At 42.3% G+C, this 17,424-nt stretch overlaps 1 protein-coding gene across 6 annotated transcripts in view; it reads right to left on the bottom strand.

Annotated features, from left to right (window-relative positions):
• Positions 1 to 2,848: 2,848 nt before the first annotated feature.
• NLGN4X (neuroligin 4 X-linked) overlaps positions 2,849 to 17,424 on the bottom strand; it is a 157,971-nt gene continuing 143,395 nt past the window's right edge. For 5 of the 6 annotated variants that reach the window (XM_028727742.2, XM_028727739.2, XM_028727738.2 and 2 more), the window contains one exon: positions 2,849 to 6,548. In XM_028727742.2, the coding sequence (XP_028583575.1) occupies positions 5,702 to 6,548 (847 nt within the window). In that variant the 3' untranslated portion in view covers positions 2,849 to 5,701. Of the gene's footprint in view, positions 6,549 to 8,960; positions 9,033 to 17,424 lie in introns of those variants that run through there. The other variant, XM_028727743.2, reaches the window with a different exon arrangement.

Below are 17,424 nucleotides of genomic sequence, written 5' to 3'. Positions count from 1 at the left end.
ACACACATTGTTTTTACCATCTTGAGCCTTGAGGGAGAAGGGGACAATACATTAAAATAAATCAACTGGAACTTACTTACCCAGAGAGACAAGCTTCTCCCATTTTATCTTTTCTCTCAACCTGAACCACTATCTTTGGAGTGTTTGTCGTAGTGAATAGATTCCCAGGTCTTGCATTTGGCTTGCATGAATGCTTCCCTGCACTTGAGATCTATGCTTGACGGTGCTAACTGTAGGCCAAAAGAAGTGATCTAAGTATTTGTTCTCAACATGTTTGTTGGGACTGGACACACTTCCTGGTCACACCAGGAAGGCTGCAATTCTTAGGGCTGCATTCAAGGTTTCCATATGCTGTAGTTATCAATAATAGCTGTTTCAATATTTTAGAGAAATAGTGAGCTTTAATTGAAAGTCTAGCCTTTTAGCCTAGTAGTACAGGCGACAGACAGCTAATTCCTGATCTGCAAGAAGGCATGGTCTAATATAACGTTTCCTCTTTATCTCTGTTTCTCATCTTTCCAGTATTAAATTCAGTTATCCATATTTTCATAACACTTTGTGATCCCCTTTGGTTTAAAGTCTTCATGAAAATGTCTCCTAATGCATACATTTTTGTATGCATTTTTGCCTAATATGCACATATCCCCTAATATAATGCATTTTGTAAGCGATTTTCACTGATATATGTCATTAGATGCACTTTGTGCTAGAATATGACTTTAAAAACAAACACACAATGCTTGCTTAGAACAGTGTTTCCCAACCAGTGTTCCGCGGCACACTAGTGTGCCGCGAGACGTTGCCTGGTGTGCCGCGGGGAAAATTCGAAAGATTTTTTTTTTTTGTAAAAGTCAAATTAGGTCCTAATCTATCCCTCGAGCGCCTCTTGTCCGTTATTGTGACGCATGAAGCGTGTTCCCGCCCACTCCCCGCCCTCCCTTGCTTCTCTCTCTCTCTCTGTGGCGTTCTCCGCCGCTTCCTGCTGGGCATGCGCAGCTCGCCTCGCGCTTCCATTCCGGCCCCTCCTTCCCCCGACTACCCCGCCGCTCTGTTCCTTTCTCTTTCTCGCGTGTCAGAGAGCGGCGGCGCGAGCGCGGCGGTTCCCTCAGGGCTGACGGAGGGCTCGAGGAGGAGGCAGGACGTGGAGGCGGAGAAAGCGGCGGCGGCCACCCCCCACCTCCGGCTCGAGGCCCGCGTAGAAAGCTGAGGGGGAGAGATAGATAGAGGTGGGCGGCGGCGGCGGCGACCACGACCAACCGCCACAGTAGTTGTAGCGGTGGCGACGGCGAGCAGGGACTCCCGCTCTCTCTCCGTCGTGTCTCTCTCTCTCTCCCGGGCCCGTCCGTTGAGTCTCCCGCGCGCCTCGGCTACAAGATGAGCATCGAGATCCCGCCGGGTCTGACTGAGCTGCTGCAGGGCTACACGGTGGAGGTGCTGCGGCACCGGCCGCCGGACCTGCTGGCCTTCGCTGCCGAGTACTTCGCCAAGCCGCACTCTCCTTCCTGCCTCGCTTTGCTGCCTCCTCCCCCCCACCCCCAAAGCTTGGAGGTTCCCCGGCGCCGACCCGCAGGTTTGACCCCCTTCTCACACCTGTTCGCGCTCCTTGCACGGAATGGGGCGGATGGGGAGGAACGGGGCTCGCCGCTGCCTCCGCTCGCCCTCCCCCCCTCCGCCGGCGGTCCCGCGATTCTTGGCTTTTTGGCGGTTGGCACAGAAGGAAGGCAAGGGGGAGGGGAAAAAATTGAATCTTACACTTTCGTGCGTCCCTCCCGGCGTGACGCTGCGCGCTGACGTCACGGGGCTGTAATGGTGGTGTGCCTCGAGATTTTTTTCATGAAACAAGTGTGCCTTTGCCCAAAAAAGGTTGGGAAACACTGGCTTAGAAAGCTGCATTGCAAAATTCAGAGAAATGTAGATTCTGAAGGAAGGCTGTGTTTCAGTTTCTGTTTGGTTTTGAAAAGATCTAATCAGCTAAGATTGCCTTAACATCTGAACTGAATTGAATTTATCTCACATCCCTATCTGCAGGACACCCAGTTTCAGTCTCACCAAAGCCCATGCAGATGTTCCTAGGTTCCATTTGTGGCATTTCCAGATAGGGCCGGGACCGTGGCAGGCTGTGTGGTGGCGTAGGTGGGCCATCACTGCTCTCCTAGCTTCTGAACACAGCATTTCACTGGTGCTTACCAGCAGGAGATGGGGCAGGGCAAGGTGCAGGGAGCTCAGCGCTGTGTGGGACAGCACCCAACTCCCCACCTCTTGCCCCCCCCTCAGGTAAGCACCAATGACATGGTCTGTTTAGAACGTCCCAAGGACACTGTCATATGGGCTGCTAATGGGCTAGGAAAGACCCCAGCCTGAAACTTTGGAGATGCTATTGAGATGTAGTTCAAATGATCTTGAGCTAGATACCAACCGTCTAATACAATATAAGGCACCTTCATATGTTCTTAAATTTGAGTTGCAGACTTTACGGGTCAACTTCAGAAACAAAACTAGACAAGACATCACTCCAACCTCATTGGACTGATTGCTAATTATGAAAATTTGGGCACATGTTGTTGTTCAAGCATTTCATTTTCATTTGGCCCCAACAACAGCTTCAGAAAAGTGATGGAATTCATATGCAATAACAAATAGTACTTGCTGTTTGGTAGTTCAGCATCAGGCATGGATTTCCCTTGACAATAGGCTTACATCAATGCTAATTATAATATGAACCCAAATCCAACCTACCAGTTGAACCCACTGCCATACATGACAAGCCTCTATGGAGACCCGAGAGCTTAAGTAGAGGTGTCAGGTTTTTAAAATGATTGTTTTCTTTACAAAAAGGATAAACACATAATTCTTTGCACAAAGCATTAGAAAATACTGTGATATTTTATTATTAAAAATGCTGCTGAAAAGTTTATACATATGTGTCCAGCCATATATATCTTCTATCCTTACTTAAGGCAGAACCAAAAAAGAAAAGAAAAATGCAGAAACAATAATAAAAAGAAACCCTGCGTGCCTCTTAAGGTCAAGAAGAAAAGCCTGGGAAAGTTCTTTTTTCTTTCCTTTTATAGTTTTTTTTTCAAAGTATACTTTGTTGTTATTATTATAGAATCCTATGAAGAGCCTAAAAATTTCCATTTATAAATCATACATCTGTCCAGACGTATTAGATTATTAAAGTGACGTCATTGTCATCGTTTTTAAAAGCTAAAATCATTCACTTACAGAAACGGTTTTACCCAAATGTCACAAGCCTGACACAGTACTGTACATGTTGCTAGCAGAAGACAACTGGAAATACTAAACAAATACCATAATTCACATAACAAACATACCCAACTAAGATGCCATCACATCCCTTTCTCTTTAATCCCACAAGTCGTGAAGAACTGTTGTGTCTTAGTGGAGGCAATGCGTCAATTGTGAGAATGGCGTAGAATAGGCCCAGCTTTAATTAAGATTACAGTAAAGATCATGGAAGGCAATTGTTTTTTTCCTTCATCCCCATTTAATATTGGGTGACAAACCGAGCTCTAAGCTCATGTAAACCCTCGCCAAGAAGCAGAAAGCATATACAAGTTTTCAATTTCCAACAAGAGTTCAGTATGGGCCACATTAGTCAATTTGCTGGATTGCCAACCCACTTTTTGCAATTCTCAATGTCAGGACCTGCTTTCTTTGCCAGAAACAGTATGGAGCTGCGCCTATAACACAGCTAGATGAGAAAATGTCAAAGTAGCTGTAAGTTAGTATGTTGCAAGCTGTCTAGTCTAAAGGCAGAAGGCATCTTGTGTCAGATATGATTATCTGGGGATGATAATACAGCGTTGTGCCCTTTTTAAGACAGGGAAATAAAAAATACAATATACATCCTGGGAAAGATATGATCATGTGCAGAGCAACTCTGTTCAAATATCTTTGGTTACCAACTTTAACTTCAGTTTTCTAAAGACAAAATATAAACCATTCTTCACTTATTAATAACTCAATTCTACCTTTATAACAGTTGATATTTTTTAAAAACTTTATACAGAGGTGCCAAGTATCTTGTTGGAACAGCTGCCTTTCATACCAGACTCCCCTGTTAACGGGAATAGAGCGAGGAATTAAGAAAAAGGTTTGATGCTTTTGCACAGTAAAATGATCCAGCTTCTTCAAGGCAACTCACCTATTGTACATTTGATATGGTTTTCTTCTAGCTCTCCAGCCATCCATCCTTTCTGTGGTGCAACAAAAGACTGTGGGCTTGGTTACAAATTACTACTGGGCCAAAAGCTCTTTATAGACTGTTCCGTCCAGATCTTCCCTCATACTTTATTAAACGAACAGTTAAATAGAAACTATTTCTTCCCCATCTTCCACTTCATGTGTTCCCCTTGTTCAAAATAGCAGAGCAGTTGCTTCTCAGATCAACCTCTTCTGCAGACTTCTGGTGCAGGCAGAACTAATCTTCCTCAGAAAAAGACTGGCCAGAGAGGCAGGCCTTCTTAATACGCATCAGGGCACTCACAATTTGGAAAGCAACGATTCATGGCATAGCGGATACCCAAAAGAAATAAAAACAAAACAAAAAAAATATGGACTCACAGCTCAATTTTAACAAGCTTTTTTGTAATTCTTCAAATCTGTTTCTCTGTGTTGCAGTATATGAGGGCTAACACAAAAATAGGAAAGGAAAGGGGGGGGGAAGGATTTATATATTTATATATTTATATATTTTAGGAAAACAAACCCAACTGTTTCCTATCTATGAACGCCTTAACATGCATGTGTGTAACCTGTAAAAGAAAATCTGGCAGGCCACACAGTCGTCTGTATCCTCGGCATGACATCATGTTCTCCTAGAAATGAAACATTAGGGAGAAAAAAAAGAAACCCTCGTGTGTTGGTTTACCACTAGTAATTAAGAAGAAAATCCTCCTTTTGGTCTGGGAGGAAACAGAGGTGGTATGATTAATGTTTATACACATAGATCACAACTGAAAGCACAATCTTTCTAAAAGCTCTTTTCAAACTGAAAACACCAATAAAAGCTTCTTCTTTTTAAAACTCACAGCTATGTACATTTTTTTTTTTACAAAGTTTCTTAAATATAGTTCAGGCTGGCAAGTCATCTCTTTGCACAGAACTATACGTATTTACTGCATAGTCAGTCCTATTTTTTTTTTAATAATAAAATCTTATTTCCCCATTCTGGATTACAGCTTCTTATGATGGGTAAAAGCCCATGGTGATGTCTTTTGTATAACAAGGGCCATTCATGGTATGGCACATATAGAACATTTTTTTAAAATTTTATTTATTAAAAAACTGTACAGTCACTGGCTCTGTGTTTCCAGAAGTTTCTGCTTCTGTTTGTTACACTCAATACATATCCTTTCTAAGTGATTCTCTTCAGGCCTCAACTCTTAACTTTCAATCAGAGTGGTTGAGATATTAAAGCAGTATCCTAATAGCAATGTACACATTTCACATTTCACAGGGTTTGAGAAGGTGATCTTTTTTTTTTAATAGAATATCAGAGTTCCTATGAAAAGGATCTGTAAGAAAATTGTGTCTGCCTTTCTCTCTTTCTCTATATCTTTTTGTTTTGTTTAGACAAGTTGCTTGATGGAGAGTATGATTTATTTTCTTTGCTTTCCCCCCCTTTTTCCCTTATTTTTAATCTTCCGGGTGGCATGGGGTGGGGCGAATAACAGAGCTATACCCTAGTGGTGGAATGTCCATGGGGCAAATTAGTACTGTTTTGTCCTCCGCTGAAAGTGTTGAAAGTATGCAAAGGCTGCATTCCTGTTAATGTGTTTGGAATCATGGTTATGGTGTTGGGCGTCATGAGTGGAATGTCATCCGGAGATCTTCTAAGAGTGAGGGTATAATCAGGTGGACAGGTGAGTCTCAGGGTGTCGTGAGCCTGTAGTGACTCACACTCGTGGTCGTGCTCCAGCTGCTTCATCTGCAATGACATTATCTCTTCATTTTGTATGTGGGCGATATCGTTGGTGGTGTTCCGCTGTGGACTGGGGCGTCTGTGCGTCTCATGACGTCGCTTGTCTTTTTTATAGTACAACGCGGCAAATGCTAATATGTTGAGGAATAACAGAGATGCGCCTACGGCAATGGTAACACTCAGCTCTGTGGAATAATCTCTCTTGTTTTCTATCAGGACACTTGCATCATCTGGAGACGTTTTCTGTGTGTCTTTTGAATGCTTCGGATTGTTGCTCGGTGTCATCAGTGGGCGCTTGGTGGTGAACTTCCCGCCAGGAGAACGCCTGGTGACGTAAGGGAATGATGTCATATCAGGAGGCGGCACCTTTGTGGTTGTGGAGACATACTGGAATATTTCATTCAGGTTGTGTAAATGTGGAACAAGTTCTAGCCAGAAAGCAACTTTCGTTGCTCGGTAGTGATCCCGGACTCTGGGTTTCAAGCCAATGTGTAAATAAAGTTGGTCCTTTGGATTATATTTAGACCAGGCTACTTCTTCAAAACGATTGGGTTTCGTATGGATAAACTTTGTATCCTGGGGAACGGGTTGGTTCGGATCCCTGTAAATATGCAAACAAAACAACATTACAAAGCAGCCCCAAACCTGGAAAATAATTACATGCTCGGATATACTACTACAAGCTTTAACAATGTTTATTTCAGGATATTGATGCCAGGTTTTGGTTCTTCAGGTTCATATATATAATCAGAGCTAGTTTTCTGTATTATGTTTAGACCAGGCTGTTTCTTCAAAAGGGGTGATTTGGACAAACACTATAAACTGGCAAATTGGCTTATATGGGTGCTATTCTGATTTCACTTCTCACAAAAGGGATAGCGAAATTGTGATCTATAATTTGTTTTACTCCTAAGCCTTTGTACTGAATTCCCTTCCCAATGTACTTCTAACTAACCTTTTCAAATCAGATCCAACCCCATACTTCTGTTTCTCCCTTATCCTCCAAAAACACAACCACCTCCCACAAGTAATAGGTGTTACCATGGGAAAATGTGGAGAGGGTAAAACGGCAGAGATCACTCCCTTCAAATGCATTATCAGCTGAAAATTACATGCAGAACATCATTCCTTGCTAGGAATTATGAAACTTGACTAAGAATTTCAGAAGGAAAACTATGTGAGGCATGTGCAGCCAAGGGGAGACCCCATGAAGATTTTTCTTTCCACAATATAAGAAGCTGCCTTATTGTGAGCCAGACCACTGGTCCATGTGGCTCAAATTGCAAATACTGGCTACCGCTGGTTCTTCAGCAGGAGTCTTTCTCAACCCTACCTGGAGATACCAGGGATTAAACCTAGGGCCTGAGCTACATCCTTTCCTCCAAAGGAGACCTCTGCCATTTTCCACTCCCCACATACCTACATAGTAAGAGGAGAAGGTGGCATGGAGGGCAAGTGAGTGGCAGGAAATTATGGTTTTTGAGTGTTCAAGTTATATGCTTAAAAAGTCCCTACAGCTTTCCCCCCTCTGTTGTTAAATATTAAGTGTGGACACTAGAAAAGTCTGAATAATGTTCTGGATGAGTTGGAAGGGACTAATCCACAGCCATGAGCAAACAGCATTACAGAAATGTGGGTAATTGAAATCTAAGGGAAAGAAAATCTAAGGGAGCATTTATTTATTTATTTAGTGCATTTATATTGTACTTTTTTTCTCTAAGAAGCTCAAGGTGGTTTACATTTAATTCCCACAACATCCCTGTGAGGTAGGTTAGGCTGAGACGCTGTGACCCATTGAGCTTCGTGACAGAGTGGGGATTTGAACCCTAGTCTGCCACGTCTTAGCCCAGCACATAGCTGTCAACTTTCCCCTTTTCTTGCGAGGAATCCTATTCGGAATAAGGGAATTTCCTTTAAAAAGGGGGGAAAGTTGACAGCTATGGCCAGCACTCTAACCACTACACCACATGGGCTCTTGCCTAATCAGTGGCAAAGACAGCTGGGAGGATGCAGCAGGTTCCCAGTGTTTTGCTGCACATGCCCAGTGCATATCTAGGAACTGCAAACACAGGAAGGCATGCTGCAGTGAGCAATCTCTGTTTCACCCAAATAGCCATTGCTGTCAGCTTTGATCATCAGTAGCACCAGGGGGAAGGGAAAGCCCTGCCTGCTCACCCATGGGCAATCAATGCCCATTTCTTGCCAGTAGCCTTTTTATGCATACAGAAGGAAAGGTCCATGGGTGGAAATCTGTTTCCACACCAAGAGATCGTCTTGTTGCATCATAGTGATTATCATTACTCTGATTATTAGGCGTCCTTATTAGACACTGCAACAAAGGACTCACATTGCTTTCAAAACAGAAATGGCGGAGGGATAATATTTATGAGATACGGAGCCTTGCTTCATGCTTCAACAGCAGTTATGTATTCTTTCCCCGAAATAAGACAAATATGTGAATATCTTTGTTGCACTGCAATGGCTGAGCTCAGCATTCTGTCTTTTGTTACAAGCTACGTTTTTTCCTCAGGTTCTGTTTGACGAATTAGTGCTTTTTCAATATTGCTCCAGAGTGCAAAATGCATTACACCAAGGTTTCTCATTTTTATTTCCAAACATGTTACATTCATTTATTTTAGAAACGAGCATTACAGTATTGCTTTTCGCAGAATGCTACAACTTTTCAAAATATATTCAAAATATCCATAAGCACAATTAAATGCTCCAAAGGTTCCTTCATTGTTCAAACAGAGCTGCTGGTTATTACAGCAGGCAAAAGTATTATTTAAGCTTAATAATATCCTTCTGTTCCTTTGACAGAATTAGCCTTTCATTATTACTATTTTTAACGAAAGGGAAATTCTCTTGCCATTCAATGCAGCATTAAAACTTCTGAATAGCCCAATGTGGGGAGAACACTAGCTTATATAATTTATGAATTTTGCATATTGTGTGCTTAGTTCTAAGGAAATAATTTGATACTGTATTATTATTTTTAATATTATTAGCAAACCTTATGTTGCAATATCCATGTTTAAAACACTATTGTTGCCATTCTGCAGGACTTCAACATCTTCGGCAAAACCTATTAATTTTGTTTGTAAAGAATGCCACAGTATTAGTTCTTTTACAAATGGGAAGGGAAGGGAAGGGAAGGGAAGATCTGGTAAATCCTGAGAGTAAGCAGTGGAATAATATGATCCCAATTCAGCTAAGGTAGACTTCACTTCACTTCAAAGTAGACTTGCTAGATCAGGAGCTGCACAGAACCAGGTGTACACCTAAATAACTATGATTTTGACAATATGGTACTTGACCAGGAACTCATAATGTCAAAACATGAGATGCCAATATTCACTAGAGTCCAAAAATGATGCCGACAACACATTTTGCATCGTGAAAGGTATGCTGGTTGTTTAAACCATTAATCTATGTACTACAATACCAATCCCACCTCTCAAATGATAATACTGTCAAAACCTGTTTTAATTCATTTTGATGCTCATATTTGAATTTCTGCAGAAGCTAAGACCTAAGAAGCTGGAGTTTGTTGAATCTTATTCAACCTGAAATTTGAAATGAAATGGAGAGATAAAATGTGCTCCTAAGGTACAGGATGGGGCGAAGTGCCATCCTCAAGTACCATCCTCAATTGTCATCCTCAATTTTTACTTTTTCTGAGAAGTATATCCCCACGTGAGGGATGCTGTCTTAAGAAATGCATCAAATTAAATAGCTTGCAGTGTATTTCTGGTGGTTATAGTTCAGTATCATCCATGTGGGAAAATATTCAAGCAATCTTGGGAGAGTAATAGGAAAATGTAGCCTTCTGGTAAGGAGGGGGGGATATGTTTCTATAATATAGAAACGTTACAAAAGTTTGATATAACTTAGCTCGGAATGTGAGCTTTTGCAGCTAGTAATCCTTGGCTGCATTAGAAGTCAAATGCTATTTCCCCCCAAAATTCTTCTCTGGTTCAAAATGTCAGCAGGATTCAGTACATGTACAGCATTTCTTTGAAATTAACTGCCTTGCTCTCACTACAGCTTTTGTTGATTGCCATGGAACTGTGCATTAGTATGCAAAGGCTTCCTTTAATGTTTAATCCCTGTTCTTGCAGAATGCTGTGAAGTTTGTACTACATGACCTGCTGCATACTAGAAGCTGCCCTTTACTAAGTCAGACTAAGTTTGTTAAGCTAGCACAGTACTGTCTACACTAAACTTGAAGCAACTTTCCAGCACCACGGACAGAGGTCTTTTCCAACTCTAACTAGAGTACTCAGGGATTGTACCTGGGGCCATCTCCATACAAAGCAAGTGCAGTCATACCTTGGGTTACGAACACTGTGGGTTGCGCGTTTTCAGGTTGCAGACCGGGCCAAACCCAGAAGTACCAAAACGGGTTATTTCCAGGTTTCGGTGCTCGCACATGCGCAGCAGCACCGAATTGCATCACGCGTGTGTGCAGACACGGCGCTGTGGGTTGTGAACGTGCCTTCCACACGGATCACGTTCGCAACCCGAAGGTATGACTGTACTCTATCACTGGGCAACAGCCCCTCTCGGACCATCCAAACAAATAGGCTCGAATGTGGGGCATATCTTCTGTGTTTGAGCTGATTCTTGTATCATTTCCTATGCTTGTTTCCTCCGCATCCAGATCTAAAGTGAATGCCTTTGTACTTTTGGCTGTGTATGTTGGTGGGAGACTTCTCAAGCAGTTCTCCACTACAGACACAGGGGAAGCTGTCAAGTTATACTGAGTCAAATGACTGGAGCATCTAGCTCAGTATTATAGTCACTGACTGTTAATGGCTGCCCAGTTTCACACCTGGGATATTTTCCAGCTCTGAGACCTTTTGCATGCTATGCAGATGCTCTATCAATGAGGTATATGATGATAACCTGTGTGCATGCACTTGCCAATGGTACAAGTGGGAAGAAAACTCTTGGAAAGAAGAGTAGTGGTGCGCCCTCCTATGAGAAAGCTTGCAATTACCAATTTGCTTCCAAGCAGCGGCAAAATGAGTTAACCCATCATATACAAAGCCATCTGAGATTTAGTGATGAGGGTAGCACAGCAAAGTATATGCCGCAAACATTCATACAGTGCCTTCTCGGCTCACTTAATGACATTTTAAACAGTACTGTTTAGAGGGGATTGCACGCAAGCGTTTCAGTCTCATTTCTGTGAGCACACTGAAGAATAAAGCTGGCGGAACTGGAAATACCGCATCAGTAAATAGCTGCTTTTGATTCCTAATGTTCTCCCGCTTTCAACACTGCCACTGCCCTTTGTCACATTTCATATGCTAGCTCCAGTTACAGGCTGGAACACAAAATGCCTTTTGCTGTCATGTCTTTTGACACTTAGTGGTTTTGCAGCATTGCCCTCTCCTCAAAACCTAGTTCTTGTAGTGGGCCCATCAAATAGTGTGCAGTTTGTAAGCATAGGAGGTCTGAGGTCTGTGCCAATTAGAGGAATAGTGCAGAACCTCCAAATGATGCACTAAGAATTAATTGTACAGTAAGAAATTAAAAGACGCCTGCTTCTTGGGAGAAGGGCAATGACAGGCCTAGACAGCATCTTGAGAAGTAGAGACGTCACCTTGCCAACAAAGGTCCGTATAATTAAAGCCATGGTTTTCCCAGTAGTGATGTATGGAAGTGAGAGCTGGACCATAAAGAAGGCTGATCGCCGAAGAATTGATGCTTTTGAATTATGGTGCTGGAGAAGACTCTTGAGAGTCCCATGGACTGCAAGAAGATCAAACGCATCCATTCTTAAGGAAATCAGCCCTGAGTGCTCACTGGAAGGACAGATCATGAAGCTGAGGCTCCAGTACTTTGGCCACCTCATGAGAAGAGAAGACTCCCTGGAGAAGACACTGATGCTGGGAAAGATGGAGGGCACAAGGAGAAGGGGGCGACAGAGGACGAGATGGTTGGATAGTGTTTTCGAGGTTACCAGCATGAGTTTGACCAAACTGCGGGAGGTAGTGGAGGACAGAGGTGCCTGGCGTGCTCTGGTCCATGGGGTCACGAAGAGTCGGACACGACTAAACAACTAAACAACAACAACAACAAAGATTCTGGATGTTGCTTCCTTATTTAGGAATTGAAAACATGTCAGATCGTGTGTGTGTGTGTGTGTGTGTGTGTGTGTGTGTAGCATGAGGGGCTAGGTCTTCTTGATCTTAGGTTTTACTAGGAGGCTAGTCAACTACACCAGTTATTTCTTACAAATACAAGCAGTACAAATATATATTGGGTCCCCATGAAATACCTGCTTAAATATTCCAGGTTGCAAGCTCATTAAGTTTTCAAGACTCTGCTTGAGAGAAAGTGGCCATATTTCAGTCTCATAGCTGACAATGTCCACTATGTTAGAGACAGCAAACCAGAGAAAGCTAATTATACTATGGGGGGGGGGGGGCAACAGGGACTATGATGAGGAAGGGATCCTTTCAATACTAGGAGCACAACTTCCAGTACAGCTAAAGAGACACATGTACAGGAACAGACTTCGGCACACATATTCTGTATATGGAAATATGCACTCGATTCAACCGGTATGCTGTTCTTATCTGACACCCCTAAAATGGCTGTACTAGCAGTAGTGATGGTCAAAAGTTGATCGGTGCTATCACTCATTATCTGACCCTGAGAATTGCAAATGCAGGGCCCTCCAATTGGTGTGCAGTCAGATCAATGCTGGCTATGCCCGTGGACTGTCTTGCCAGAGTGGTGCATGCTCTGGTTATCTCTCGCTTGGACTACCGCAATGTGCTCTATGTGGGGCTACCTTTGAAGGTGACCCGGAAGCTACAACTAATCCAGAATGTGGCAGCTAGACTGGTGACTGGGAGTAGCCGCCAAGACCATATAACACCGGTCTTGAAAGACCTACACTGGCTCCCAGTACATTTCCGAGCACAATTCAAAGTGTTGGTGCTGACCTTTAAAGCCCTAAATGGCCTTGGTCCAGTATACCTGAAAGAGCATCTCCACCTCCATCATTCTGCCCGGACACTGAGGTCCAGCACTGAGAGCCTTCTGGCGGTTCCCTCGCTGCGAGAAGCCAAGTTACAGGGAACCAGGCAGAGGGCCTTCTTGGTAGTGGCGCCCACCCTGTGGAACGCCCTCCCACCAGATGTCAAAGAGAAAAATAACTACCAAACTTTTAGAAGATGTCTAAAGGCAGCCCTGTTTAGGGAAGCTTTTAATGTTTAATAGGTTATTGTATTTTACTGTTTTGTTGGAAGCCGCCCAGAGTGGCTGGGGAAACCCAGCCAGATGGGCAGGGTATAAATAATAAATTATTATTATTATTATTATTATTATTATTATTATTATTATTATTATTATTATTACTATGAACTTCCTCCTTCAGGGAGAGTGTGATCCCATCCTGGGCACACAACATACTGACTTCCGAGATCCAGGAAGCACTCACCCGCTAGGATTCAGACAGTTGATTAACCCCATTACTGCATTCAGACCCATTCCCAGTTCAGATGTTACAGAGAAATTGAGTTGGATATCATCAGCTGGCAGGACTTGCAGGTGTGTGTGGCTGAGGCTGTGGGGCTGGAGGCTGATCCAGGGGAAAGGGAGAGTGATATATGGAGTTTTGTGCCTACTGTGAAGCTGGAGCCAGGGCTGCAGGAAGGAGAAGAGTCTGTGCAGTTGGATATGAGGGAGGAGGTTCAGGATGTGGGGCTGGAGCTGGGACCAGAGAAAGGGCAGAATGAACTAAGAGCAGAGGAAGAGACGGTGTCTGAGAGTGGGGCAGTAGAATCTGCTCCATTACCTTCCTCGTTGTACTCCAGAACCAGGATGGGCTTGGAGAGACAGGCACAGCGATACAAGAAATTGCAGGTTGTTTGTGCGCCCGCATCAAATGAGGGTGGAAGCGTGGCCATGCCATTGCTCCAGCAGTCCAGCCGAGAGCACAAGCCTGGGGAAGGGATGCTATCTACTTAGTCATGTCCATGTTCTGAGCTACTATAAAGTGTGTAGTTTCTCAATAAAGAATCTAAACTATCAACCATTTGTCCTCCTTGGGCTGGGCATGCTCAGGACATCAGCTACTTATGACACCTGGCTCCAAAACTCCCAATAATGACTCCCAACAACGTAATCTAGATGTTAAAATAGGTCTGAAAACAATATAGTGCCCTGTAGCAACCAATAGCAGAAGTGTTTCAGGGGCCTAAGAAGTACTTATTCAATGCTACCTTCTGGAACCATTCCTGAAGAGAAGACTGGAACCACTGCAGAACAGTGTGCCAAATACGTATCTCCTCTAGAGGGGTCTAAGAGGATGGTATTAAAAGCTGGTGATGAGTTATAGTAAGACCAACAGGTTTGCATTCACACACCCCTCTCCTGACAGAGGTAACTATGGCAGTTTCAGTCCCCAAACTAGTTATGAACCCAGACTAGAATGGGTCTAGACCAGTGTTTCCCAAACTTGGGTCTCCAGCTGTTTTTGGACTACAATTTCCATCATCCCTGACCCCTAGCTGTGGATGATGGGAGTTGTAGTCCAAAAACAGCTGGAGACCCAAGTTTGGGAAACACTGGTCTAGATATTCAGTCTCCTTTAGGAGTGACCTGCAGTGGTATTGCCATTTGTATCTGCCTCTCATGTACCTTGCCCCCAAAGAGAGTATTTGTGACAAGGCAGTAGTTGTTAATTACCATGGGGTATAGGTTGGGCTTTTTCAGAAGTGGTACACTATCCCCTCCTACATTAGGTTTGTCAGTGCAGGGTGCTGCATTACTCTTTATAAGACTCCAGTTTAACCTCTACCTAGAGTGTTATTGCTTTGCCAGAAATGTTGCAACATGGCAAGCATTCACCAAGACTCTTGCATTCCTCACAGTCTGAAAAATCTGAAGGCCAAGAGGTTGGGAAAATCTCTTTTAAGGAACTGGACTGCAGTGTGTTCAGTGAGCACAAGTTAAACTGGAGTTTTGCATATCTTCATCTTTGCTTGTGAATGGTGTAGAACTGTGACCATCATTTTTGTAAGAAAATGTATTTTTTAAAATACAGATAGTTTGGTTTTTAGTAAAAAAAGAAAAGAACACAAAATATACAGTGCAATTGCAGAACACCATCTTTAGATTCTATTCATTCTCTCTTATTGATTCCATATTTTGTGTATTTCTCCAATGACTATGATATTATTATGAGTACTAAAAGGTTAGCAAAACTGAAAATACTTCACTTTTCAACAGAACAGGTGGGATTTCAAGGTCACACAGTTCCAAATGCTTATTGTCAATTTAGAGCAAATCCAAATAGGGAATATTTGTTATAGTCAGTCTCATTTCGACCTAGTAATCATATTAACAGTTGGGTGCATGGTAAAATGATTAATGGCCCTTCCTAAAGATTTTTGCTGTCTTTAGGACGTATGGTATAAATCCAGACCCAGGAGAGTGTACAATTTTATGTACACCCTGCTGAAATTAGCTCTTGAGCAGGCGGCCTGTGCAAAACTGCTTGAAATTATGAGTAATACTGACAGATGGGATCATGAGGGAGCTTTTGTAATCCTTAGATAAATGCTGAAGCCTAACTTGTTAACACCCTGCAGGAATAATAATAACAGTAATATAAATAATAAGCAGATACAGAAGGTTGTGACATCCTGGGAATTGTTCTCCATATATTTCAAACACCTACCGGTACATGTTTGATTCTACAAGCACTGTTTATTAATAATAATACATCATTATTGTTGGGAAGAGAGGAACCCAGTTTAAGCAATATCTGTTAAAAAACTAAATATGAGAGGTAATTGGGCAACCTATAAAGAGCTGCTAACAGAAGTGGAAGATCAATTAAAATTGAAAAAGGTTGAAGACATCAGAGAGCTATTAAAATACTGGTTACAGTATAATCAATTAAATGATGTCTTCAAATTGTATAAATAGAAGGGTTTTGGTAAAGAGATATCAAGGTTTGAAAAAGATCTGTTGTGAAATAATGTGAAATTACTTTTGAAAATGTATCAATTAGTTTTAGAATGGTTTACTAAAGATGGAGAAGTTAAATCTGTAATGATACAATGGGCAAGAGATTTTGGTTATAATACACAGTTTTCATCATAGGAAAAGCTATGGAAAGAGGAATTGAAATTTACAGCTTGCTGTTTGCTGAAAGAAAATTATATGAAAATGATGTACCGTTGGTATTTGACACCTAGTAAAATAGTGAAAATGTGTGCTGGAAATGTAAAAGGAAAGAAGGTACCTTTTATCATATGTGGTGGCCATGTGGGGTTTTAACAACATTCTGGGAAATGATATATAATGAATTGGGGGGGGGGAAGGTTTAAGATAATCTTTGTTAAAAAAACAGAGGCTTTTATGTTAGGAATTATAGGTGTGGAACTACCAAAAGAAAAGACTGTTTATGTATGCAACGGCAGCAGCAAAGATGATCTTAGCCAAGAGATGGAAAGAAGAAAAAGTACTGACCAGAGAAGAGTGGCAGATCAAGCTGATGGAATATGCCAAAATGGCAAGACTGATGGGAAAGATCAGAAAGCAGGAAGACCAAATATTTGCGAAAGACAGGAATATTTGAGAGACCACTGTAAACAGTTGAAATCATTGGCAGGAATACAATGGCACTTGTAAAATAACATAAACTTTGTACTATGAATATAATAGATAGATTACAGCAAAAGATGCACGGATAAAATTTAGAAACGGAACCCATGGCAGGAAGGAGGGAGGTCAGAAGGTTTGAGAGAACCTTTTTTTATATAAAAATAAATACCGGTAAATTGTTATGTTTGTTGTGTACAATCTCTATTTAAAATTAATTTTATTTTATTTTTTAAAAAAGACCAGAACACTGAAGTCTCTTGTCTCCTGGCGTGTTTAGCCTTTCCAGCACAGAGACATTTCCCACTTTCGAAGAAACCTTTAAGTTTAATTCCTCCATGCAATTCCGTGGGAATGGCCCCATTGGACTGAACAGATATGGGTAAAAATTGGGCGAGATCCAATTGTAGCATGAACAGGCTCACACAACAAGGCTCCCCCCGGCTCTGAAGCAGGTGTGTGTGTTTGTTTGTGTGTGTGGCTGGAAGGAGAAGAGGAGAAACCAGAAGTCCTGATGCACAAATGTTCATCATTGGATGAACAGTTCACTCATTCCCTACTTGATCTCACTGCCACAGTGTACACGGATGACATACAGCAATGCTTATCTGCAGACAAAGTTATGAGCAACGATTTAATTACACTCTAATCTTCGGAGAGGATAATGTCATTGCACCAAGCGTTGACCATGGCAAATATCAATTGGAAAGGAAATCTGAAAGAGCATTGTTTGCCCCATTCAGACTTTGACACCACACTCCCTTTATGCGGGGCTCAATCATGATGTGTGGCTTGTTGCAAATCCCATTCAAATGCCTTCATTGAGAAGACCTCTTCTAGGTTGG

This window comes from Podarcis muralis, chromosome 4 (assembly GCF_964188315.1).
Source record: "Podarcis muralis chromosome 4, rPodMur119.hap1.1, whole genome shotgun sequence".
NCBI classification, from domain to species: Eukaryota; Metazoa; Chordata; class Lepidosauria; order Squamata; family Lacertidae; genus Podarcis; species Podarcis muralis.
This window is presented reverse-complemented; position numbering and strand designations above follow the sequence as displayed.